A 27,579-nucleotide genomic window follows, 5' to 3' on the forward strand; every position below is an offset into this window, starting at 1 on the left:
GGCTCGCGGCTCGAGCGGCAACGAAACAAGGATTTTCGTACTGACAACATGGCGTCTGGTGATGGGGATGACTCACTTTACCCGATTGCTGTACTTATAGATGAACTAAGAAACGAAGATGTTCAGGTACTGAAATATTCCTTGTTAGTTTTTTGTTCGTTTTTTTCCTTTCTTGAGTTATTTCGTGAATGGTTTTATCTTCTAATGTGCGTGAGCTTCCAGTCAAAGGGCTGATTTTTGTTGTAAAACTTTATAGTTGCGGCTGAATTCCATCAAGAAACTATCGACTATTGCCTTGGCTCTGGGGGTAGAAAGAACAAGAAGTGAACTTATACCTTTCCTTACAGGTAAATTAACTTGTGGAGTGAATAAGCGGTTGAATTGAAGGAATTTAGGATTGATTTGCGAGGAAGTATAAGCTTACATTTCTCCGATCTTGAATTTGGGAATGGTATTCTGATAGCAACCAAATTCGCAAAATTATTTTTATTTGTTTGCGGTCACGAAGTCGTTTCACTTTAAATCAATTTCACAAGTGTTGTTTTCGCCTAGCTACTTAAAAATCCTCCTCTATTTTTATCATGAGCAGTTTGATACTTGAGTGTAAGCTTATCTTTTTTTTCTTAGCTCAATATATTCTGGAAAACTTTTTCTTAGATTGACAGTGCCCAGTTCGATTTGTAGTGTTCTTGTCGGCATGGACTCCAATAGCTTACTGCACAGACTTAATTTGGGAGGAGATTACTGGAATCATGTAATTCATATAATAATGTATTTATTAAGAAATAAGACTCGAATACAGTCTATCTTGAGCACAGCTACATGTCTTCTAGACTAGTAGACCTATTAGTGCAGTAAGATAAGAGCATACATTCTAGTTTCTTCGTTTGATTATTTCAAGTTTTCTGCATTGTAAGGGTAGCTTGTTAATCAGGCAGTTTCCAAAATGTTTGGTTGTCAAAATACAGTGAAATTACCTACCAACCCCCATAAGCGACCACCTATGGAAAAAGCCAAAATTTTTTCAGTCAAATCACTAGAGATGGAACCTTTAACTTGTAAACAACCACATCTTGTAGGCAACCACAACCACTCTTTTGGATGACGGTTTTAGAATTTTCCATTGTTTTTATCCTCGTCTAAGCGATCACTCAAGGCATGGTTTGATCCCTATGTTTGCTGTATGTACTACAGTGTAAAGAACTTTAGAGATGACATGAAACAATGCATATCATGAAAGAGGAATTGCATGCTTTGAACTGATCCTTCCACAGTTTTTTCAACTTTGAGTGGGACCAGTTATTTAAATAACTGAGAAGAAAGTTCTGCCTTTGTAATGACATCTGCAAATTGTTAGACTTTCTAGTCCTCTCGGATAAGGATGAAAAACTGTAGGTCCTGTCTAACAACACTTTCACTGACTTGTTCTTGCGGGATGTAAAAGAACCCATATCACTTGTCGACAAGAGTAGGGGTTGTAGACATAAGTTGTGTGGCCAACCTTTACGGGTTGAGGGATTGGGTAGGGATGGCACCTTGCATGGGACCTGAGTCCCGTTTGTGCACATTCCCTCTGGGCAGGCTTGTCTCCAGAAAAGCTGGTTTAAAAAAAAAAAAAAAACGCACAGATCAAAAGCACTTGTGTGTACAAGCAAACAGGCAAGGTTAAGTTTACTTTTTTAGGTGATTAAAGAGGACCAATGTAAGGTTTTTTATCTTGAAGTTTGGAAAATTGACTCAGTATTTTTGTATCAAGTCTATCTTTTGAAGTATCAAAACTGTTTTTATATCGGTAAAGGTATGTATTTACAGGCGTACAACATAAATTAAAAGGAGACTGAATGAATTGTTTTTGCAAGCCTTCCAAAAATTACCACAAAATATACAGCAAAAAATAGGGATGCGTAGATATCGCTGAATAAATGAAGAAGAAACCTCTGAGTGTACCTTTTGTGTTCGTAGCAAGATAGAAAATGCTACAAACTTGCAAAAGTAAAATTAGCATACCGTATATCGTGTATAATATGAAACCTCTTGCGTTTCCATGGATGACGACTTTTTATCAGTTTTTACTTCATGCAATAGCAACCTAACGTGTCTAACGCTGCGGAAGACCTCATGATTTTAACATCAAAGGTTTTTTGAAGACTATTAAATTAATTCCATGCCATTTTCAACAAGGAACTTCAACTGCACTGCAGCGGATCAGAAGTCCCCGAAGCGAATTTCAACTAGTGCTTGTTTGTTTTATCAGCGGAAATATTTTTTGGCCTGCGGCCAACAACCAACTATTTTACGGTTTTGTTTCAAAAGTGCAGAACGAGCAGGGAATTTTAATGTTTGTTCACCAGAAATTAGCCTGAGAATCAAAGTTTTAGGCACCTGTTTATCCCCCCTGTTTGAAATTTTGGTGGCCCACAGGTAAAGCGTAGGCATGGCCACCCGGCATCTGTCAGGCAGCAGCCTTGGGATTTGTTCAAAACTAACAAATATTAGCTTCGTAAAGTCAAGGAATTGTACAGTTTTACTTTTACTGTATTAATTCGCCAAGGCGTTAACCATCGTGCAGATGTTGCTTGTATTGTAGGGGAGGGTTCCCTGGGGGAGTTCGTGCCCCTCACCATACAAACATCTTACAGATTTTATTGACTTCATGGAGCAATACCATTGCTCTGGTTGGATGTATTTCTTTTAAATTTGGTAAGTTTCCTTATTTTAGTTAGAAAAAGGAGAAAAAATGTGTAAGGGTCCACATGTATTCTTTCCCAAAATGTAGAGTAGTGTTTGGACCTCTATTACGAAGAGACTCCTTTTGGTTTGCATCTTGTAAGTGACCACCTCAGGCAAGGGACCACTAAATTTTTGCATTTTGGGTGGCGGCTTATGGGAAGTTTGAGTTTATTAATTAACTTGTTCTACAACATGAAAGTAAATCCTTCAAACTTTCGATTTATAATTACCATTTAAAAACAGTGGCTGATCCAGTCCCTGAGACGAAGTGACTGACACTTGCCACATTCACATTTATTTTTACAACTTCTACATTAGTTTGTAGTACATGTGTAGCTACTGGTAAGTCAAATTTCACAATAATTGTTAATTTTGTTACATCACTCCTGACTGGAAGGTTTGTGTTTCCAATTTAGATACAATTTATGACGAAGATGAAGTTTTATTGGCTCTTGCAGAGCAGGTATGTATTTTGGTTAGTTAGACCCTGCCATCATACATGTAAAACTTGTTTTTGCATTGTGAGAAGTCAGTTAAATATTTGTACAGAGATCATAGGCCCCATTTCAATCAAACTTGATGTGCTTTTGATGGCAACTTTGCAACGGACTGCATGTACCAACTCATCATCACGTTCTTTGGATATAATGATGATGTGTTGTTTGGTTTCTTTTTTGTAGCTTGGTACATTCACCCCATTGGTTGGTGGACCTGAATATGTGCACTGCTTACTGGTAAGTTCTCTTAAACAGTGACTTTGTAGTCGACTATTGCCATGCCAAAACTTCCTTATCACAGAGGGAAGGACAGAGGGTGTAGGAGGAAAAAGATAATAAATAATGTATTATATAAAATATGCTAGATATATACAGAACAATCAATAAGAATCTTAATTACAAAAGCCTGTGAGGTACAACACTTGGAGGGGAAACTGAAACTATAACATGAAACAAAATATATATAAGAGTTCATAAAATGTCCCTATAAGGCACTGCTGGGAAACATTGTTTGAACGAAAAAGTCTGTCCACCAGAGGCAAGCATAAATGCAACATGTAAGGGTCAGATCACCAGTCTCTTTGGAGTTTGATGAGTTCAGCTGGAATTCCGCACTTGAAGATGAATGTAGCGACTGCACGACATAGACTCACTGGAGAAATCCTAAGGATCCAAAGAGACCAAAGAAGCTAAGCACTTGATACTAGTGTTGAGAGACTTCGCTGTGATGCAGTCTAACTGGTTGGAAGTGATTGTGTAGGTGAAGAGAGGGTATGTGGCGGGAGTGCAAACGTAGGGCAGTGGTGATCCTGGCATGTTAGGAACTGGAACAACAAGAGTTTTTGTGCGAGTGACAGTGAGAAGGGCACCAGAACTGGTGAACATAAGGCTACCTCAAGATAACACAAAGTGTGAAGAAAAGGTGTCCAGATGGTGAAAGCAGGGTGCAAAGAAAGTCAGTTTTACAGCCTGCCATTCGGACAAGCTGTAGCTAGCATGCAGTAGCCCACAAGTCATTTCAACTAGCCCCAAAACCCTTTTTGATTAGCGGGATTGATTACAATCCTTCTGTAATTTGAATTTCCCCAAAAAACCACGCTTGCCCGTTGGGCAAGTTAAGAACAAATATCTCTAGCCCAATAGCAAAATCCACTAGCCCTGGGCTATTAGACACGACTTTCTTTGCATGCTGGGTGATAGGGGAGCTTTGCGGGGAGGAACGTGAATCATAGACTTTACTTACCGTCTCTGTGTCAAAATGGTCAAGGACATGCAAATGATGGAGAGTACTTAGATCTATTGTTTATAGTCTGATATGAAGTGACGGAAAAACTGACCAAAGTGACAAAAGCAGTAATGGTGGACAGGGAGGCAGGAAATGGTCAAAGCTCATAAAATTGACAGATAAGAGTTCCACACTGAACGAGAGTTTTGTGTAGTGGCATTCGAGAGGGTGAATGCTTGGGCTTAGAGAATGTGATGTTGCAGATTGCTGTGATGGAAACCTGAAACAAAGCAAACAGGGGGTTACCACTGGCATTTGAACTGAGACAAATCAAAGGAACAAAAGTACTCGGACAAATTCTCGCAATAAAGGGATGCGGTGTCATAAAAGAAGGTAAAAAAAAAAGCGGGATCAGTATCCCAGCGACAAAGAATTGACGAGAGTGTTCTTGCTGGCTATGGACAATGCGCATAGCTCAAAATTGAAGAGGGAAGAATAAAACCAAAGCTCACGCAGACATGACTGAATGAAAGGGACACGAGAATGACCTGAAATGATGGCAGGTTCAGTGTTCTGACTATAAGTACTGACCAATATCCATTAACCACAGAGCTCCTGGGAGGTTCGAGGGGTAGATCTAAAAACAGATGAAATTCCAGATCAAGGCACCATTGTAGAAGCAGAAGCTACTGAGATAGAAGAAGGTCTTCAGATGATGGACACAGAAACCAGAGTGCAGTTGATTTAAATGAGCGCTTTGAGTCAGTTACTTTTGAATCAATTGAAGTTGATGCATGTGATCCTCCAAACTGAAATACCGTGTAATAAGAAGCATGAAGTGTTTGTTGAAGTAAACATTGACCTCCACACAGAAAGTAATCAACGTGCTGCACTTATAGCAAAGTTAGACACAGGAGCACAAGGAACCCTTTTGCCCCTCATATTGTACATTATGTATCATCCTATGTTTCCTCAAAACTTAGCAGTGGGTGGACTTCCAAAGTGAGTACTCTCTGTACAGTACATTCAGCTTATGATGGTGTTAAGCTTATGCAGTGTGGAACATGCAGGATCACATGTGAATTCTTAGGCCGAAAATTGCAACCGTCTTTGTTGCTGAAGTAGAAGGTCTGGCCCTCTTAAGTCTACAATGTACCAACAGCACATCACTTCAACCTCATTACATTCAAGGGTTCTGTGCTGAAGAATTCAGTTAAAGCCCATGACACCCATGGATTATTTGCATCTTTTTGAGCCAAGCACGAAGGAGCTGCACCCAGGCCAGCCACTCCCTCACATTCCAGGCCAAAAGGAGCCCGAGCAAAGGCAGCCACACCCTTGCTGGCCAATCTTGAGACACACCCTTACAACTGTTAACATCAAGACAACCCACTGCTCTTAAAGATACTTGTAAGGTAGATTTGGTGAACAGATAACAACCTTTAACCTACCATTGGTTGTTCCTGATTCTTTTAAATGCTGTTTGGCTTTAAGACACAATAGACCAGACCTTTTAAGGCTGTGTAGGTGTGAATGGCCAATGATTTTGTTTATGCTTTGATAGAGGAAAAACAGACAAGTGTAAGATTAAGCAGAAGAAGAAAAATTTCTGTGGCATCATCTATTCTGAAGATGGGTTCAACCTGACCCTGATAAAGTTTCAGCCCTAAAGAAGATGGCACCCCCACCAATGCAACTAAAAACATTGATAAAATAGGCAAGTTGAGGAGAAGAGCAGCCTGTTTGATTCCTTGTTGTTAGTGGAAGAAGTGAGTGTACCCAGATCTGGGTAGTGACACTTCACCAGTGTGGAATATTTATGCTCTTTTCTCAGAGGTCATTTGCAGGAAGCCGTTGGTGGTGTCACAAAGTGTTGGCTGTTTTCTCGGACTTAAGTTTAGTGTGGAGGGTTGTAATTTTATCTTTATAAACTTGCTAATGCAAACCTAAAAATAAACCTTAAATAAAAATTTTATTTAGCTTTATTTATTTGGAAAGCATTACACCAAGAAGGTCCTTAAAGGTCAAATGAACCAAAAATTCGACATTTTTTATTTTAGTTCAATTCTATCGAAATGTGTTTAACATGAACCAAATAAACATACTATGAAGTTTCAGCTCAATTGAAGCAAGCATCTGCGAGATATTCGCAATTAAAAATTGCTGTTTTTGGCCCTTATCTTTGTAGAGCGGTCGGAAAAATTGTCGGAAAAAACAGCTTGTGACGTCAATGTTGGTCAGGTGAAAAAAAGCGGGAAATTCAAAACAGAGTTTTTCGAGTCGACTTGGCGCAGAGTGGTTTGTGCGGCCATAAACCTGGAAAGAACAGGCAATTTGTCTTCAAAAGTTGCAAGCTGTGGTTATAACCTTCTTATTATTGAATTTGCTCGAAGAATACATCATAGTAAAATGGACTTTAACGACATTTACTAATTTCCTTGAGTTGTGCTGGAAATGTGCGTGCGTAAGTCCGATTTTTTTCAAGATGCATTCACAAAATGTGTTCATATAAGGAAGTTCCGGGATATATAAGGTCCGGAGCTCCACCGTGGACACAAAAACAAAATATCTTTGTATAATAATCTGCCCAAAGAAATTCAAGTTTGCCCACAATGTGTTTGAAGTCACTGAACTTTGTCACACTCGAGCTGATAATTTAAAACCCACGCTCCATCGGACACTTCCAGCTTCGCAGAACAGTAAAATGTAAACAAAATCCTCAATGTAGAAGTTTTGGCGTTGATATGTGGGCAGAAAAAGAGTTAATCTTTATCTAGTAAATCTTCCCCAAGATCGGTTTCAAAGCAACCATAGTTTTTTAAACTTGATCATTTTGCGCAGATTAATTTTGACAGGAACTGATTATCGGCTCCTGATTTTGCTTTGTGTTGTCAAGTTGAACATGCATAACATCTGTTAAAAACCTACGCGTAAGTAAGATTTCCTTCAAACAAAGTTAAAGTTATGTTATTGCAAAAACTTTTTTCCAATTATGTATAAGATTTAATTACCGATTGAGGTCACTTTAAGGACCACACACGCCACTTTAAGCTGGCAAAGAGATGCGACAGGCAAACAACAATTCCATCATGCATAAAATTCAGCATAAGTTAACTAAAAAAAGCTTCAATAAGGTTGCAAAACAACAAATTTTCAGTAAAAAAACATAAGGCTTAAGGCTCTTATACCTGATGACAAAGAAGTGAATTTTCTGTATGGAAACAACCTACCTAAAGATCTTGAAAGAAAAAGATTAGTTGCAAGCGTCGAAGCCAAGCTATGATTCCGACTACTTAGCTAGATTAACTACTTTTTTTTTAGTAATAACTGGTCCATGCGAGGGTCTTCATTCAAGCAAATTAAACTCAGCAAACTGAATCATTAGAAATACAGAAAACTGCACATAAGGATTTATTTTGCTCGCTTCAGTCAAACCCAGCTCCAGCAATTGTTTACGGGCAAAGAGTCGATTGTTTTGGAGTCACTGTCGGCAGTTGTAGTTCTCCGCTACTTCACAGCGAGAGAAAGGAAAATTTGCGCTATACAGAAAGATAACAAAACTATGTAATTAAAACTGAAAAAACTAAAGGGAAAAAACTCTGACTATTATTACTTGAGCAACAGAAAAATGATCGAAGTAGTCTTTTCTTCTCGAGTAAGCTTGCTGGTCTTCTAAAATTCCGAGGAAGTTTTAAGCGCTCAAGTTTGTTCACTCGCAAGCGTTAGCATTACGGTTCCTTGACATAAGACAAGGATAAAGCTGGTTCTGCAAAGGTAAATAAATCTGGGAATTTAAAAAACTAACCGTAACTACTAATAACAGAATACAAGCGGGTTTTAATTCAGTCCGGCGAAAGAAGGCGAAGCACTGGACACAAAATCAATTATTCAAAAATCAAATGCACAATTATCAGAAAAATACAAACCTCTTTGGAAATGTTCAAAACGTTTTATTCCTCCTCAGACTGACAGATGATCTGTTTTTACTCTGACATTGGTTGTTCTGAATCCAAAGTAATTTTCAAGTGACGAAAAAGCAACAACAACAAAAACAAAAAAAGGCTTTAAAGTGCAACTAACCCCAAAAAATATTTTTCGCTAAATGAAATCTCCTTATTTTTCTGATTACTTTTGCGAAAAAATTATCGTGATTGACAAAATCCTCGCGTTTCCATGGCTGTTTAAAGTTAGGTCTCTTGTGTCCCATTACCGAGGTTCGTGGGAGCTGGGTACGAATGTTGTTGTGACGTCATCGAAGGAGGACATCTGCCGCGGACTCATGAGTAAATGACCGAGAAGCGAAAAGGGGAATCATTTTAACTGATTTTATAAGCGAGCGGGATACTAAAACGACCAAAATTCAACGGAATATGTCTTTAAGTGATTCAAGTTCTGAGAGAAGTTTTAATTCAGAAGATTCTGAGGCAAATTTGGCCGAAGTGGAAGATGAACTAAGTGATCGCGAGTCGCAAGTTTCATGTGAAAGCCTGGAAAATGACATTGCATATGCCGATCAACCCTTGGCTGATGAAGAATAGCTAAAAAAGTACGAAGAAGAAGTTGATGAAACAAATAAGCTAGAGCAAGAACTACGAGGAAGACTTGAAGAATCAGTTCATGTGGATTCTTGGTGAGTGTCGGCAAATTTGTACTATGATCGTGTGAAGATCGAAGTAAAAGCTTATGTAAATAATCGAGCACTTGCTTGTTTGGCGGCGTGATTGCTGTAATGTATGATGAGAGTGGTTAGCTGTCGCTACAAAAAGTGTTATTTTTGTATGATTCTAGCTACCTTGATTGTTACAGGTGTTCCTGTGGAAACTGCAGCCGCGTTGTCCTTCAGAATTTGAGCGAGTGCTACTGCTGCCAGGAGCTGTAGTTGGTTGCAAAGAAGCCATGTGTAGCGAAAGTGTTCTTGAAGATATTCAACTCGAAACGGCCTTAAGGTGTATCAAACAACATCCTGGTTTTGGTCCTGTCTGCCTTCAAAAGTGGAGCTCACGTATGGCTGGCGAACGTGTCAATACCAAAGCCAAAGAGAGATATAAACAAACTGGAACCGCAGAAAGGTGAGATAGTTTTTGTTATTTTTGTACCGCATTGGAGTCAAATACGATCGATATGGTACACACTCGATTTGAAAACATACAAATTCTTTAATACATCGTCCAGCCGAAATTAAATACTTTTCTTATTGTCTTTTTTTTTACAGTTACTTGCGTAGCATTGCCTACAGGGAGTTTTCCAGGCTTGTCTACAAGCGAATTCCTCTTCCTGCGGAAATAAGACGGAAATAAGAAAATAATTTCCTGTCGGCAGGGATGAAACCTACACTGGATTCGAACTCGACGAAGATGATTAAGTAAACTTTTTAGGCTTTTTCCCTTGTAAATTATTCTGTTATTAAACTGCTGATCATCTGTTTAACTGTCTGTTTTACTTCATCTTTTGTTGACGTAAACAGTAGATTCATTTTGAACTGTAGCTTTTACCACTATCTTTTTTTTCCTTTTGATTTACAATTTTATAAATTTCAATAAGCATGTAATAAAAAAGAACTAGTGATAAATCAACAGGTGGAGTGTTCGCCCGGGGGGGTACTCACCATAATGGCCTATAAAGGGAGGCTCCGCCTAGAGGGGTATCTTTTTTTGGCTTCAGTATATGAAAGGGTAGGGATTTTTCTCGTTGAAGTATATGAAAGGGTAGGGAAATCTATCATTTGGGTCTGTGAAATGGCTAGTAGGGCTCACAAATGAATTTTATGGCTTTATAAAGTCAAGAAAACGTTCTATTTGTGTGATTGATTCCAATTTAAAAGACAGTTCATTTAAAGCGGTCAAAAGAGATGCAAAGCTCTAAACAAGGTATGTGAAAGGGGTACCAAAATAATGTCAATAGAATTGAAGGTATATGAAAGGGGCACCTTTTTTGTGAAAAATGGTATATAAAAGGGTAAGGAGTTGGACCTCGGGGTGGAACCTCTCCACATAAAAATTTGTTGAGTACCACCCCAGGGGTGTTCGTTGTAAATAATAAAAAAGTCATTATGCAATGAAAATTTATTTTTGCCCACCAAAAGAGGCCACTGCTTGCACAAAACTTTTTTCCTCTCCATTATGAAAAACAGCAATCTCCTATAGCCCCTTGTTACGAGAGAAAGAGAGATCAGGAGATGTGTCACTGATAAGAGAAGGTCAGGTCCTCAAATCCCCTAGTTCTAGACACAACTACCGTAAATCCTCTATTAAGCCCCCCGGGGGGGGGGGGGGGCTTATTTTTTTCAAGCACTTTTACAAACGAAAATCTGTGGAAAACTCCTCTTATATTTACATTTTTTATCTCTTACATTTAAATATAAACAGCCTTGAAATTTTTTGATACTATAATACTATAAGAAAATGGTGACAATTGTCCACAGAGAACTAGAGCGCAAAGTTGAGAAAGTTAAGCATATGAAGTTGGAGGTCATGTGGCCAAAGACCAAAAACAATATGGACTTCCAGCCTGAATAAACCATAACTGATCAGTCCACGTTAATCTTTAATTGTTTTGTGAAGAATAAGGATTGGGGGAGGGGGAGGGGGGGCTTATTAACTTTCCTCCTCTGAAAAGGGGGGGCTTAATAGAGGATTTACAGTATACACACAGCCCACTGACTGGTTGGTTTCAATTTATTTCCCACCAAAATCCTTTGACTTTTCTTTAACATTGCCTGCAAGCTTCCTTAAAGAGTTATTATTGCTAACCAACCTTCAAGGCTATGCATAATCTGTACGAGAATTCTGATTTCAATTGCAAAAGGATAGATATAGCTGACCAGTTTTGTCTGTATATACATAGACCACAATTCAATCACAATACACACATGTATATACGTAGTATAACTCAAAACTTGTACAAGAATAGTTCCCTACAGAAGCTCAACAGAGACAATATTCACTATGGCTTTTAAACTTCTAGCCCTATTTCTTATTCTTTGGACAGTCTTTAATATTCTTGTGTCCTTTCATGGGATTTTTGCATGCAGAGCAATAGCGAGCTTTCTTGGGGCCATCTCTGGGAGTTTTCTGTTTTTTTTTTCCCCTTTTTCTTGTATTTGAACTCGTGCTTGCAACTGGTTCATCAGGAACTAGGAAAAAAAGTAAATTGAATACAGTACAATTCAGCAGCTCCTCTAAAGGCGATAGAAAGGGTTGTGAGGATGAAAATCTTTACTCCTTTTTCCACAAAATTCATTCCTTTCTCCAATTTTTATAGAAAATAATCTACATAATATATTATAAACAGAAAAGATAACTACAGTCAAATACACAACTTATGCAGTTGTGAAAAGAAAGCCTGAAAAAATTCAGGCTTACAGGGATTCCAACCCTGATCTCTGTGATACCAGTGCAGTCCCTGTGCAGGTTGAAATTGAAATGAACTGCTGCAAGAATATGCCTAAAAAACAAAAACAGGCAATATTTTCAACAAAGAAGTTATACAGACTAAACTACAAAAACGTAATATCATTCAATAATGAAGGGCTTAGAATAACACTTTGTGAACAAACGTTCTGGATGTTTTTTTCTTCCAAATCAGCTAAAAATTTTTCTATGTGGCCTGTGATTCAACAGAAACACCTTGCCCTGCATTTTTTTTGCCAGTTTTAGCTTATTTTGCGAGAAAAAATGTATGCAAAAAATGCGTTGGCCTTTTTTTGTTAAAATAGGAAACAAAAGAAACCTATTCAGGTCTTTGTTTAGCAAAATCAGCAGAGCTGGAGATTATTCTTACCAGCAATACATTCCAACATAAGAATATGCTATCATCTGAATATGGCTGCCCGGAAATCTTAGCTTACTACGTACAGATAAATATCGTACCTCATCGTGAAGACTGAACCATCTTCTGCTTTGATTTAGCCGACGACCTTGTTCCCTTTAAAACTAAGTCCGCGAAAACTCGCCTTGAAAATATGGGCTCCTGATCGTTGATCACTAGATCAAAAGTTCGATTGTTTTTAAGCTCGCACGCTGTAAAAATGGTTGGCTCCTATTTAGCTCTCCTCTGCTGGACAAAGTTCACCCATTTCCGTCCTCTTTTAATGCTTTCCTCGCGTGAGTCATCAAAGATAGGAATTCTCTGAAGCCCGATACCTCTTTGGGGATCGGCTGTTCTGCTACAACCGAAAACAACACAGGCGTCGGCATGATTCCAGAAGAAGATTTCAAGAGAAGTCCGTGTTGCTCGCGAAGGTCGAGCTCCTTCGATGACGTCACAATAACACTCGGACCCATTCTCCGCAGAGCTCGGTAGTGGCCGCAAGAACCGCCAAAATTTGACACTTTGAAAAATTATAAAAAAATAAGGAAAAACGCTATGACCAAAATTTTTTCGCACAAGTAAGCAGGATGATAAGAAGATTTCGTTCAGCGAAAAACATTTTTGGGGGTTAGTTGCACTTTAACAAGGAGCACACGTTCGCCCCTCGTGTATTTCATTCAGTCTCAGTCAGAACTCTCACAGAACGAGACAAACAAACGCAGGCGATGAGGGATGCGCAGAAGCTTGCGCAGAACGTTTTTCCGCCCTGAAAGACCAACATTGACGTCACGTAGTCTCCAGTCTATCACGCGGCCATGTCAGAAACGTTTTCGTGAAGTTTTCGGAAATGCTCGGATTTTGATCTTTTATCTTTCTATAAAGGCCTGGGAAGAAAAATCTTTACCCAAATCTAACTTAGGATGGTTCTTTTTAGTGTTTGGTGAAGGTAAAGCGACAAAAGAAAATATGTCAATTTTTTGGTTCATTTGACCTTTAACCCTTTCACTACCAGGGGCCTTCATGCATGATTTCCTGTTGTTCCCAGAGGCAATTAGGAGATTCATCCCAATTAGAGAGTAGAAATCAAAACATATATGCTCAGTAGCTTTTGAGACCCTTACTCAGTCTACTAATTATTCAGAATTCAAGGTTAAACATTGTTTTATTTATTGACTTAGTTATTACTAAGAAGCAAATCGAGTACAGGTATAAAATATGTTGTGAAGTTTTATATTTTGAAAAATTCAAAGTTCCCGCCATTGCTGTTAGCGTGTCACATCACTGCATCTCATATTTATCATTCAGTATTCGATATAATAAATATTATATACAGTACAAAGCTTTAATAATGCAAAGTTATAACATATAGAAGTAATACCGACATTCACATTACAAATAACGATCGCTGCTATTGAAAAAAGAATTGAAAATTTAAGTCAGTGAGGTAAATCAAATTTCATTGTGGTAGTCGCGGAAACACTGGTCTTGACAGAGTGCAACTCCGCACTGTTGACACATAAATTTTGTTTCAATGGGATAGTTTTTGGGAGTTTTCTTCCCCTTAGCCTTGCAGTTGACGCACTGCCTCTTACGGCTGTCGATCTTGGTGGAAATATGGGTCAATGGGGCCCGAGAGACAAACGGCAAAGCGTCGCTTGCGGGTCGTTTTCTGGAGTTGAAATTGCGGATGAGTCGCTTTCCCAACTCAAGACGGAAAAGATCTTGTGCACGTTTCACACGGCTTTCGGACTCTAAAATATAAGCGTTACAGGCAGCCAAATTAAAAGAAAACCAAAACAGATATTTGTACCACTTTCTCGACTGCCTTCCAACATAATAATACGAGCGAAGTTGATCTGCTCGGTCAACACCGCCCATGTTCGCTGTGTAAACATCCAAAACGCGTGGCTTCACGATCTCAATTCCCTTCCTTTTTTCTTTTCGCTGTACAGTGCATATGGATTAGTTTCTTCGACTATCAGATCAACTGTTTGCTCTCCAAAAACTTTTAAGAAATAATGGTCCGCCTTGGCATCGTCCAGAGGGTTTAAACGTAATCCAGGTTCACCAGAGAACTCGCTCACTTCAAAGTTTGAAAGTTCGATCGTCCATGGAGTTTCTGCTTCGGTGGAATCCTCGCTTGTTTCGCTGCTTGTTTCCTCACTTTCGCTGTCGCTTTCTTCATCCCGCCTGGCCTCAAAGCCCATGAAGTCGATGTCTGAATCATTCTCATCAAATCTTGTCCGAATTTCCAAAGATTTCCCTGAATTGGTCTTCGCTAATACTTGTTGGTGATAAACAAGAGGCCATGCTAATCCGTAATTGGTGGTTGATTTTTTTGAATTTTTTAAACGGTTGAGCGACTACAAATCTCTTGAGTGAAGAACTCTTTTATTCTGCGGCTAATGCACACTTCATTAGTAAGTTTTACAATGCCTGTATATGTACCTAAAAATCGACTGAAATAGTTTTACACGAATGTAAAAACACACCTACGGATCTGCGTAAAGGAACTACAAACCTAGCGGTAGTGCGTGTAGGAAACAAGCGGAAAATTTTTTCACGACGCGACATAATTATTTCGTGCATTGCACAATATTTTGGTGCCCATAGCTTAAGCTAAAACATTATGAATCCTTTCAATCTAATTCTTCACTGCAATGTCCAAATATTTCACTGTAGTCTTTATCGTTAATTCCGTCGCGTACCGCCATGTTGATCAGTGTCGAGGTTGTGAATGTTGTGTTTTTGCCTCTCTCTAGCTCCCTCAGGCCACGAGTTTATTATGCGCAGTAGCTGTAATATGATTGGCTGAAATGTCTAAAACAATGGGACACCTTTTGTTTAGAGTTTCAAGCCTTACGGGGGAGGTGAGAGGGCATCAAAACAAAGGCTGTTTCAGCGGCCGGTTAGGGCCGGCTTGGGAATAATTGCATATTTCTTAGCGGCCGGTTCCGGCCGGCTTGGGAGTGAAAGGGTTAATGTCTTGTTGTATTTTATAGTGCAAGGGATTTGTATATCATTTTATTTTTTTATGGGCTTTTATTTGCTGGCTTTGTTTGAGTATGTCTGCTAATTTTTAGTTTTTTCAAAATTTCAGCCTCCTTTGGAAAGTTTGGCAACAGTTGAAGAAACTGTTGTGAGGGACAAGGTATGAGAAAAGCTAAGTTAAGTTTGTAAATTGTGTGATTAAATGAACTCATCAGTCCAGGAAGTAAAAATAATTTTTCTGAAGATATTAAACTTTAGGCTCATAGGCCAACCTGAATATACAATTGTAGAAGAAAGATTTCCATTTATTCACTCTTTTCCTTGCAGGCAGTTGAGTCTCTCAGAACAATTGCTGCAGAGCATTCAAGCCAAGATTTGGAAAATCACTTTGTTCCTCTGGTCAAGAGACTATCACAAGGTTTGTTAGGATCTTGTGTTTCACAAATAAGAAATTATCTGGCATTTATGTCAAGCCAAGGCAAATAATAATATATTATGAAGCTAAAAAAATATTACTTGCTCAGTAAGTGTTAGAATGAATTTGTTGTTATTTGCAGGAGACTGGTTCACTTCAAGAACATCAGCTTGCGGTCTTTTCTCTGTCGTGTATCCTCGGGTTAATGCAAATCTTAAGGCAGAACTAAGGCTGTAAGTACACTTGATCTTCTTTACAGTACCAGGTTGCGCTTTATTATTGCTCGAAGTTTTGCATGAAGGCTGAAATTAGTGTTCTCTGAGGTTTTAGAACTTCTAAAAAGTCAAAAAATGATCAGGCATATAAATTTGCTTGTTTGAAATGTACTCTTAACCTGAACTCAAAATCCATAAATGAAGCATTTTTGTTAAATGGAAGCTGAGAAAATGAAGGCCAAGGTTAGTATTTGAGAGTGCCATATTTGAAATATTAACCCATTCGCCCCGGAGATTTTGCTGAAAAACATGTTTTGAAGCTACAATCTTGGACAAAAAGTGTTAAGAATTTTGCTCTTTCTTACACACAGGAGACCCACCCTGTGTATTTGGCACCACAGTGACCCCTCCCCCCACCCCTCCCTGGTCAATGTTGTTTAGTAGGCAGCAAAAATGTTCGGGCCACACTTCAACATTGTTTTTTGGGGGGGAGGGGGGAGTATCTTGAGTGAACCGGGCTTTAGAGGGAAGTATTCTAAAATTAAACATACAATGTGCATTGTTCTTAACATTTTTGTCCAAGATTGTATTTTCAAGATATTGAACGGTATGCGCCACAGTAAACATTTGAAGTGAAAAGAAAGTGTTTTTTCAGGGGAATAGAATAAAGATAAAATTTTTTGGAATGCAAAAATGAATGTTGATTCTATTTGGCCCGCTGTGAGGGTTGTAAATGCTCCAGGGCAGGGTGAGCATACAAGACTGACGTTACAGTGACAACAAGGCGTAGTTGTCATGGTCACAGAATTATAATGTTCATTGCTCTTTAGACGCCGTTATGGACTCGATACGCAATTACGATACGTCGGAAACAGAGAATGATACTGACAGGATTGTTCTGCCAGTGAAACATGGCTAAAGTTACTAGTGAACCAAGGGTGGTCTGTCTATTTACTTGCTGTTTCTAAAAATAATTTCCATGCGTGCCGTCATATCGCACAACGGTTTACAACAATCTGAGCATTTTCTGTTGTTGGGAAAGATTTATTCCTATATATTTCACTATTTCCAACAATTAACAAGAACTTACCATTACTGAGGTCTTCTCAGAATGAAAAGAACAGCACATGTTATGTCCTATACAACGGTTTACATCTAAAACATTGAAATTTGAGACTGTCACTCAATTATTCCTCAAAGAACGCTAGCAAATCGTTGTAAACCGTTTGGAAATCGCCATTTTAAGAACAATGTGCTCCGTTTGTCCAGATTATTATGTATTATATCCAGGACACATAATTCCCTTGGTTGACGGAATGTTTTAGCCTAAGAATCGCCCTCAAAATGGACACCAAAGTACACGGTTTACAAACCGGAACTAACGTTGTAGACAAACGGAAGTGACGTCAGCTTTGTACTGCATAAGACTAATTCCTTTTATCTTCTGTTTACAAGTATTGATTGTCAACCATTGTAGGCATTTCTGCTCACAACTGCCTAGTACTTTATTCTGGTTAACAAGAACTTACCATTACAGAGGTCTTCTCAGAATGAAAAGAACAGCACATGTTACGTCCTATACAACGGTTTACATCTAAAACATTGAAATATGAGACTGTCACTCAATTATTCCTCAAAGACCGCTAGTAAGTCGTCGTAAACCGTTTGGAAATCGCCATTTTAAGAACAATGTGCTCTGTTTGTCCAGATTATTATGTACTATATCCAGGACACATAATTCCCTTGGTTGACGGAATGTTTTAGCCTAAGAGTCGCCCTCAAAATGGACACCAAAGTACACGGTTTACAAACCGGAACTAACGTTGTAGACAAACGGAAAATTAAACATACAACATGCATTTTTCTTAACATTTTTGTCAAAGATTGTAGTCGAGTGGTTTCGATAAGCAGTGGCGGTTACAGGCAGCTCAGGGGCGAATGGGTTAACAATCAGAGTTTTCTGTTGTTGAGAGAAATGTTGCAATTTTCACAACCCGACATGTGATAATGCATTATGAGTTTCAAGTAAGCTAGGGCGAGTTATAGCAAACTTTGCTTACATTCTGCTTCCCCAATAAGGCGCAATTGTTTTGATATTTCTAAATCATTTCCATGGCTGTAAAAAGCCTTCTAGAGACAGATTAGATATATGATCCTTGCAAGGTCGATGACAGATAAGGCTGCAGTTAAATGACCTATTATGCAAATAAGCGCATTGCTAAGGCGAAGATATTGTTTAAGCCATATTGAGGGCACTTCACAAAATGAGTGCAAATGAAGATTTTCACATTTTATCGCCATGTTCCATACTGCAATCGGGTCAGTGTCACAACAAACATCAACAACAGCAGTTTACTCATAAGAATTCAAGGTGGCGATGAAGAAAACAGAACAGAGCGGCAAAAATTAAGGGCGAATTTAGGGGATTTTGTGGCTGCGTTGGACCACAGTGAAAGAAATTGATGTAAAAAGTTGAGGATTTACAATACTGTGCTAAATCTTGAAAGAAATTGTAGATTTTTCTGTTACTAAGCGTTGAAATACACAAACAGATGTGTAGGTGTGTGCAAATGTAAACAGACCTTTGACTACCTGATCAAACAACAATCGGTCTTGGAAGGTTTCCTCCCTTTTCCTATGTTCTCCTGGGAGGAAACATATTGGTTATAATGAGTATCTTTTTTCTTTTATCTCATAACAGTAATTTTCAAAAGTTGTGTGAAGATGACACACCTATGGTGCGAAGAGCAGCTTCTGGAAAACTTGGAGTAAGTATCTCAGTGATGCAGAATGAACAAGCGATTCATCTTTCACTTATGACAGCCTACATGTACTCTCATTCATGTATGATCTTTTACCACGGATATTAGAAGTTGTTTAGCAGTTTTAAAACCATTTTTGAGCAAGAATATAATGTTCAAACAATGTTCGTGTATCTCTATTCAAATCATTGTAATGGAATAGATTTTGACACAAGTATGCTGTCTATTTCAGATGCTTGTGGGTAGGCTGATTTTGATACAATAATAAAATTATTACTTTTATGCTTGGTATCAAGTCTTTAGGGAATAACACAGTAATATTGAGACTGACAGGGCTTGACTTGTGTGCAACATTGAGTTTCACGTGAGCTTGCCAGATGCATGTTCGACGTATTTCTAGTACAGGGTGCAAAGAAGTCAGTTTTTCACTACTTTACAAGCTGCCCCAACCCCTCCAAAAAAAATTAATAAAGAAAAATAAAAATAATGAGCAGGATTTATTACAGTTCTTCTGTAATTTGAATTCCCCAAGTTGCCCGTCAGGCAAAAGCAAAATCCACGAGTCCTGAGTTATTAGACACCACTTTCTTTGCGTGCTGTAGTATAAAAATTGTTGAAATAGGCCTATTGGGTGTTAATGATAGGAAAGGAAGATTAGATTTGCCCCAGTGTGCATTGTTTCTCCTTGAGATTGTTGTTTAATGCAGAACCATAACAAAAAAAGTAAAGAGAAGTTTTCTTTCCGTCACCTTCCCCCTTCACTTTTTTTGCTGTCCCTCCTATTTTCACAACAAACTTATTATCTACCTTGCTTGCCCTGAGCTTTTCATGCTTGTTAGTTTAAGGTCTGTTGCTAACACCCTAACACTTTTATGTGTGCTCAATCAACGTTAAGAATATTATTATTTGGGTGGATTCTGATGTTCACTTCCATGTTGATTACAGTGTAGATAGGAATTTGTGTATGTAGCAACATGCCTTTGTTTTATGTTTCATTTATTGCCATCTTAGGAATTTGCAAAATGCATGGAGCTAGAGTTTGTCAAATCAGACCTTGTTAAGCTGTTCAACAACCTTGCTAGTGATGAACAGGACTCAGTGCGACTGCTTGCTGTAGAAGGCTGTTCAAGTATTGCATCAATTCTGCCAGATGAGGATAAGCTAACTCTTCTTATGCCTACTGTTAGGGCTGCAGCACAGGTACATAAACCACACCATTCAACCCTTGTTTTGTGACAAAGTGGCATAGAAATGAAAGCCCTATGTATCCATCATGTTCTATGTTCCATTCATGTACTCATCTTTTCATTTCACCAATGCTTTGCCATAAATTTTGTGCAAGGAATCTGATAAAATAAATACTCCATCTTGTTTTTGTTAAAATGTAACTTGGCTTGTACATGTACATTCTGGATGTCATTTGCCCAGATAGTGTTTCCATTAAGTTTCATGCTTGTTCTTCTAGGACAAGTCTTGGAGGGTGCGATACATGGTAGCTGACAAATTCACAGAGGTAACTTTACACAATCTGTTTCCATTTTTTAGTGCATTTCAGTTATGTTTTGGTGGTTTTGTTATTTTCATTCAAGTTGCATACTTATGTTATTTGTTGTGATTAGCTGCAAAATGCTGTAGGATCAGAGATCACAAAGAATGATTTAGTGCCAGCATTTCAAGGTTTACTTAAGGACTGTGAGGCGGAAGTTAGAGCTGCTGCAGCTGGGAAAGTTAAAGGTAATGCATTCAGGGTGGTCTATAATAATTATTCATGTAGGAGCTCTATAAATAATACAAGCAGTTGAGAATGCATGTCACTATTACAACAACATTTATTCAAAGTGACTTCATACATGTAGCAGCTATTTCACCTAGCAACTGTATAGTTATTAGAGTGACTTGCTTGTGACGCTGAGAGAAAGATAGGGTGAATTAAGCTGGTGTTGAGTTAGAGACTGTCATTTAATAATATGCATTGCGTCAATTAGATTAAGTGTTAAGTTGCAATTCAGCTATTGTTTTTTGACAATGTCGAGAAGCACTACCTCGATCATCTTCAAGCTATTTTGTTTTTTTTTAGATTTTGCCGATAAAGTTCCTGAGGATGTTCGTGAGCAGGTGTTGATGACTAATTTACTTCCATGTGTCAAGGTATGTTGTTAACACTGAGAAGCTAAGGCTCTTTTACTAGATATTGAATTTGCTCTATGGTCAAGAAAATTTACCATAGTTTTAATCTAAGCAGAAAAAAGTGATAAAATGAAAAACAACACAGATCGAGTGACCCGTATTTACTGCAGAAATTAGTGATACATGTACACATATCTTTTTGCTTAACACAGCAGTTGTAATGATGATTAAGGCAGCAACTTGGGGAAAAATAATTGACTGCAATTTGTCTTTTATCCATTGTTCATTGTAGGACTTGGTAATGGATCCTAATCAGCATGTCAAATCTGCTTTAGCTTCTGTGATAATGGGACTCTCACCAATGTTAGGAAACGATAAGTAAGTCTGAAGCAATGCATTATTAATTAAAAAGAGGTTCAAAAGGTAATTTTATAATTATTATTACTTTGAAACTTCTGGATGTTGTCACCTCTTTCCTCAACCTTAACACAGCAAAAAGATTTCTTTGGGAAATTTTAAAGTTTCTTTGAACCTACCAGACAGAATGTTTTTAAACTTTGTGAGTAGTCAAAATAAGCGTTAGCAGTTGATTGCAATTTGTGATAAAAATGCGGGACATCTAACTCAGTTTTGAATTAAAAGAACTAAATGCTAAAATTAAACTGTGTTTTAACAGGGTACTGAGGAAAGCTCTCGGGTTTGGCAACTATTTGATACCAAGTTCCATTATTGTAGCAGAAGAAATGCATCACACTGTTGATCTGTTAATTGCAAAGTGCTAAAAAATGCTATCAGCCATTGAGAGCCACTTTAATTCTGATAGTCAAACTTACTTGTATTTTCAGTAACTTGATGCTCGGTTAACGTTTTTTATTTGGTTACTTCATTTTTAGCACTATTGAACACCTTCTTCCCCTTTTCCTTACAATGTTGAAAGATGAGGTAAAGTATGATGTTTTTGTAGTGTGCTATAATTATTGCTAGAAAGATTTTTACAATTCTCAAAGTTGACAGGTCTTATAAGTAATGCTATTTCTTTTGAGAAAGTTATGTGAGGGCCGGCCGGTGCTTTGCTTTTCTTGCAGATTCCTGAAGTAAGACTCAATATAATATCCAACTTGGACTGTGTCAATCAAGGTACTACAGTGCTGCTTTAAAACATAACCGGCAGTGGTAATATGAAACCTGTTGTTGGTGGTCACTGACATTACCTTAATTTCATCTAAAATTTTAGAGTACCTATAATAGCTAATGTTTGAGAAAAAAAAAAGTTTGGATCGTTGAGGAATGTGGGAAGGCCAATAGAGTGCTTAACGGTGAAGACAGTGTTGGCTGTTGTTGCCAAGTGACCATTAAGTACCAGTTAGTTTAATACAGGCTTGACCATAAATTATGAGTTTTAGGACAGCTACTTAGGCTACATGGTGAAAATGTCATGAGCGTCGTGATAGACACTGAATTATTCCCAGCTAAGCAACAGTACTTAAGAGTGATAGGCAATGCCAGTTTTCAGACGGCTTTCGATGCACAGTGTTGATTTGGTTGTTTCTCCCAGAAACAAGTTGTTATGAATTTTGAGGTGAAATCGGTGGGACTTCAAATTATTCCTGTTCACTATCCCTCCCCCCTTCCCCCCCCCAAAAAAAAGACACTCGCTGTGTGACTCCCAGTCAAGTTTCTCCTCTTTTAGTTACTGTTTCTCCAGTGTTAGTTGAAAGTTTTTAGCTGTTTTTTCGTTTAGCTCATGAATCATTTGTTAGTGGTATGTTGCTGAGTTACATGTAGTGCTTAAACCATTCTTACAATAAATTACTTGTCAATGATAATTATTTGATTCCTTTTTAGTTATTGGCGTTAATCAGCTGTCACAGTCTTTACTACCTGCCATCTTTGAGCTTGCAGGAGACACCAAATGGCGTGTACGACTGGCAATTATAGAGTACATGCCATTACTAGCCAGTCAGTTGGTAAGTACCACAACAATTACTATCTGGACTGGTGACCAACAAACATCAAAGTTGTAATTCCTTCTCCGCCAGAGTCAATAACCTTATTAAGATGGGAGATGTAGCTCTACCTTTTGAGTATATTGAGGTCTGAAAATGGGACCATGTAAAATGTTGCCAATACTTTAAGTCGACTGACAGAAGAAACGACTCAGTAGCTGTACTAGTCCCTTTCCTCACTAATTTTATCACATGTAGCTGACGCATAACATTACTGTCTCATGCATTCTATCAGGGTGTAGAATTCTTTGATGAGAAGCTTAACAGCCTGTGTATGACTTGGCTTGTAGATCACGGTGAGTCTGATTTTTGCCTCAACCCTTTCCTTTCCTTTTCTTGATATTTTTTGAATAGATACCTGCAGACACTAAACCTGTTGCTAAGTATCATGTTTCATTTTTAAGATTTGCTGATGAATCTGTTCTGTCTTTGTAGTGTATGCTATCCGAGAAGCAGCAGCAAAAAACCTTAAAAAGTTAGTAGAAAAGTTTGGAACCGAGTGGGCTCAGGTGAGGAAATAATGGTCAATTTGATCTTGACTTGATTCGTGTTTTTCTTTTGTCCCCCAAAACTGGGAGATGGTACAAATACACCGCTACTCAACTGATTACGGCCGACCGTCTTTTGTTTAAGGAGAAGGGGTTAGTTTCTAAAGAAACTCTGGAGTTGTGTCGGTGAGAAGGGAGGGAAATGAAGCGCAGCTAGCCCTCTTAACGAATTAACGAATCCAAAGGGTAATAAAGGGCAGGAGAGGGCTGTTCTTGGGCTGTTGGGCTGTTGTTTTCTGTTGCTGTGACGAGAGTTGACGTCTCCCTTCCTGGAGGTGTCGCTATGTTTGTTGCTGGTTCTTGCTTTTGCTGCGAAATGTTTTTCTCCACCCAACACTCCTGTTTCCCTCCAGTAATTCTAAACATTGAATTTCATCTGAAGAAGAGCAACTTTGTTGTTATTTTTATATCAATCAGATGAGGAGAGTGATCTCTACCTTTTGATCTTCTTAACATATAATAACCGTTATTTTTTTTCTTTTTTAGAGCAAAATTATTTCAAAAGTGTTGTCCATGGCTACAAACCCAAATTATCTCCACAGGCTTACCACTCTATACTCAATTAACGTAAGTCGTCCCAGCTCCTTCTACTTTTGAACACCGTGTTCTGAATGTAGATAGGTTCGTTTGCTTTCGTGGTTTTATAGTGTGACCTCAAACACCCAAACATGCTACCGTGGTAGAGTCAGGTGTTTTTTTCATAAGTCATTTCACCCTAAAAACCTGATCACCTAAAATCTGTGTTTCCTTTAATATCCACTTCGGTTGGCATTGCCTCGAAAATTTATGATGTTTTTAGATAAAGCTAGCTTACTTTATAAGAAGTGAATAGCGCAACATTTCAGTAAATGGTTATATACTTTGTTTTGTCATTTTTTCTTGTATAGTTTTTTCTTATGTGTTGTTCACAATATTATGGCAGGTGCACCATGGTTAACCGCTGTTGTAACACTACACAGCATGTTACTAATATTACACAAAATGATTTTGAATCGAATCTCCCAGTAAAACCTAGCGATGTTTTTTTTCAGTAGAAGCCAAGATCAGAGTGTTTTATTTTTTTTTACATATTGCAGGTATTAGCAGAAGTCATGGATCCTAAGAGTGTAGTAGACGTCATGTTGCCGGTTGTTATCAGTTTAGCTGGTGATTCTGTGGCAAATGTTCGCTTTAATGTCGCCAAAACACTACAAAAAATCGCCCCTGTTCTGGATGAAAAGTAAGAACTCTCCCTTTTCTTTCACTAGAAACACGCTGTTAGAATGTAAAATACGCTCATTTTTTTCCACAGTACCATCAAAACCCAGATAAAACCAGTGCTTGATAAACTAAATGGCGACAATGATGTGGATGTGAAATATTTTGCACAGGAGGCCTTAACAGGTATGTATATGATGTGACATTGTTAGTGTCCCATATGTCTAAAATTTACGTCAGATTGTTGATGTTTTGATGCCACGTTGATTTAACTTCCTCATAATTATCTTACGTAGGTACGGAAGGTAAAAAGACAAACGACTCAATACTGAACAACCCTAATTTACTAACAGGCGATTGCCTTGTGTTTTGGCCTTGAAAGTTGTGCATTGCCGCCATATGCCGGCCACCTTCATTTAATAATTTATCTCACTTGATATTTTGTTTGTTTCCATTAGTTTTCTAGCTTGTTTGGTAATCGCTGTGGATCAAGTTCTTTCGTACTAAAAGAAGCTATCTTCAGTTGCCAGCCGTGCATGCTGTAATGTTAATTTCTCTTGATCAGAACTTCAAGCGGACCCCCTTGCACGCAAGATATATTAGTGTTTTGCCGAGTCAGTTATTTGATTAATTTCCAGAAGACGTCGTGTGGAATCTTACTCATTTCGGCCTAGTCGGCTGGCTACCTCTGCTGCTTCTGACCTTGTAAGATAAATTATTACTTTAAGTGCAGACTTTTAAAACTTTTTTTCTGTGGACTAGTATATACCCAGTATCATTTTTTAAAATATATAAAATATGTTTTTCGTTCATGAAGTAACACCAGCTGTCGAGAAAATGCAGAAGTTTAGTAACAAACGTTGTGCTTACACTGTATGTGTGCTGAAGTGTCGCAGGTGTAGTACTAAAACCATTCACTTTACGGATTTCTTTGGCAAGCTGTTAAAATAAAACGTTTTATTAATAACTGACTGACAAGACTTGTTACGTATGAAGATTTATTATTTGTGTTTTGTCCTCTTCTCATTTTTGATTTCTGAACAGTCGGCTCTGATTTCCACGCGTATTCGAGGTACAGTGCTTCGGGTGTAGTCTAACGTCAAAACGACAATCAACAGTGAAAAATGTAATTAAAAAGATGTAATGAATGTTTTTGTTATGTAATGTTTTGTAGTGACATTTCTTTTAAGTATAGCTTTAGTGAGTAGCTGTGAACGAAATTAACACGAAGTGCGTAACAAACTATGTTGAAGGTTATTATCTTATTAAAGTTCATCGATATCATTTCTGTTTCTGCTTATTGAAACTTTTTTTCCGTTGCTTTTCTGCTGTGTATATGTTGTGGTTCAATTTTTATCCTTGGTTTAAATTTTATTTTCTTTTGTTTAGTTGTTTCTAACTCATTATCGTACAAAACCATACCCCAAAACAAAGGAAAATAAAATTTAAACCAAGGATAAAAATTGAACCACAACATACAGCTCAATCCAAAAAGGTTGTTTCGGTAATTGATCATTAGTAATTGGGCATTGGGCATTGGGCATTTGGGCATATGGGAACAAAGCAATGATTTTCATTTACTTGAGTGACCACCAAACAAAAGCTTCCCAATGCGGAACCCAAAGCCCAAAGCAACCTTTATTACTGGGCTGCCCGGCAAGCCCAGTCATAAAATGGGTTTTCGGTCGTCGGTGTCACAAAGTGGTCATCCGGGGGGGGGGGGGGGAAACACGAGGGTCTGGTACGTAGAAACGATGTTCTCACAAATGGTTTCATAGGGTTTTCCCTTGCATGAACCCTTGCACGGATACTTTTTGTACCTTGTCTGCGCTCCCTTGAAAAACCCACAAGGCGTTGCGAACCTGAAGAAGGCTATTTGCGTTGTTCGAAGCTATTCGACCATAGTAGTAATTTTTTTATTGTTCGAGTTTAAGTCAGTTAGATGATGTTGGCGCTGGGAAACTCAGAGAAATGCTCGCGTTGCATTCAAACCGACACGCCGTTCACGGTAGGTTCTTACTAAAAGACTGAAAAGATGACTGTGAGCGTCAGGTTTGGAGCACCGTGGCTGTTTCGTGAACTATCGATCGATGTAGTACATGAGCAATTAAGAAGCACAATTTATGAGCAAAGTATTTCACCAGTTGACGACACTATGGCTGAAGACTTGATTGTAAGCCGTCATAGTCAGTGAAGCGAACAACTCAGTTGCCGATGAATGGCAGATGAATCCTGATGTGAGGCACGTCCATAAGCGAGGGACGTGACAACTTTGCCATGTTAGAAGACTGGCTTTTCCTTTAAATATTTCCTTCTATTTAATGCAACACACGCCACTTTGGAGATCTAAATTTCGGATACTGAGGATAAAGAAGACACGGGCAAAAATAGGAACTCTGAGAATTTCGCACATAAGTTTAAAGCTTCTCCGGGACATCCCATCCGGGAGCTTCACAGAGAGCGACTGAGTAGAGCATACAAGTGTAGCCCACGTCGAGGTTTCAGGGGGTTTGCTTTTGTTTGTATCTGTATCTTGCTAAGCTTTTGTCATTAAATTTGTACAAGATCTTGTGATCACAATTCTGTGTTTTCGCCCATTCAGCAAGCACGCTATATTGATGTCAGCATTAGCGAGTTTCAGAAACGCCTTTGAAAATTTTCAGATCTCGTGATGTTTCTTGATATTTCTTTTACCATTTTATGGAGATGTAAACTGAAGTCAGCGCAAAATGGAAACTTAAAAAAGCGTATAATCCATTTATCTCGAAACAAAACATACATGACTTATACGACCTTTATTTTCGTAAAGGTGTTTTGAATACGAACGAACACAGTCAATGTGAGGGGCAAAAACAGCATTAATATAAATGAACCATAGGATTTTAACTAATATAAGGGTCAATTATTGTGCATTGAGATGAATCGCTTGAAAAGAGAGACTTCGCTTGAAGATGTGATCAGAAGTAAACAAAGGCATGATAGTGCGTCACGTTCAGTCTTTAATATCCAAGGAGTCACTGTGAGTAGTGTTTCCATATTGTTTAGCTGACACAAAAA

General features: G+C 38.3%; 1 protein-coding gene across 1 annotated transcript; it reads left to right on the forward strand.

Annotated features, from left to right (window-relative positions):
- LOC140949857 (serine/threonine-protein phosphatase 2A 65 kDa regulatory subunit A beta isoform-like) lies at positions 1 to 25,806 on the forward strand. The gene is made up of 22 exons (XM_073399002.1): positions 1 to 126; positions 257 to 347; positions 3,147 to 3,193; positions 3,411 to 3,464; positions 15,362 to 15,412; positions 15,580 to 15,670; positions 15,810 to 15,900; positions 18,584 to 18,650; positions 19,656 to 19,844; positions 20,110 to 20,157; positions 20,264 to 20,378; positions 20,722 to 20,792; positions 21,064 to 21,149; positions 21,665 to 21,713; positions 21,857 to 21,908; positions 22,617 to 22,738; positions 23,013 to 23,073; positions 23,213 to 23,286; positions 23,812 to 23,892; positions 24,402 to 24,544; positions 24,617 to 24,708; positions 24,981 to 25,806. Exons 1-22 carry the CDS (start codon positions 49 to 51, stop codon positions 24,986 to 24,988), a joined length of 1,761 nt encoding a protein of 586 aa, XP_073255103.1. The 5' UTR covers positions 1 to 48; the 3' UTR covers positions 24,989 to 25,806.
- The last annotated feature ends 1,773 nt before the right edge of the window (positions 25,807 to 27,579 follow it).

Source organism: Porites lutea, chromosome 10 (genome assembly GCF_958299795.1).
Source record: "Porites lutea chromosome 10, jaPorLute2.1, whole genome shotgun sequence".
NCBI lineage: Eukaryota > Metazoa > Cnidaria > Anthozoa > Scleractinia > Poritidae > Porites > Porites lutea.

Bases quoted from the DNA above. Each gene is read 5' to 3' on its own strand.
- LOC140949857 (XM_073399002.1), top strand. From the start codon at position 49: ATGGCGTCTGGTGATGGGGATGACTCACTTTACCCGATTGCTGTACTT. The intron at 127-256 runs GTACTGAAATAT...AAAACTTTATAG, and splicing joins TAAGAAACGAAGATGTTCAG to TTGCGGCTGAATTCCATCAA. The intron at 15,671-15,809 runs GTTTGTTAGGAT...TGTTATTTGCAG, and splicing joins GGTCAAGAGACTATCACAAG to GAGACTGGTTCACTTCAAGA.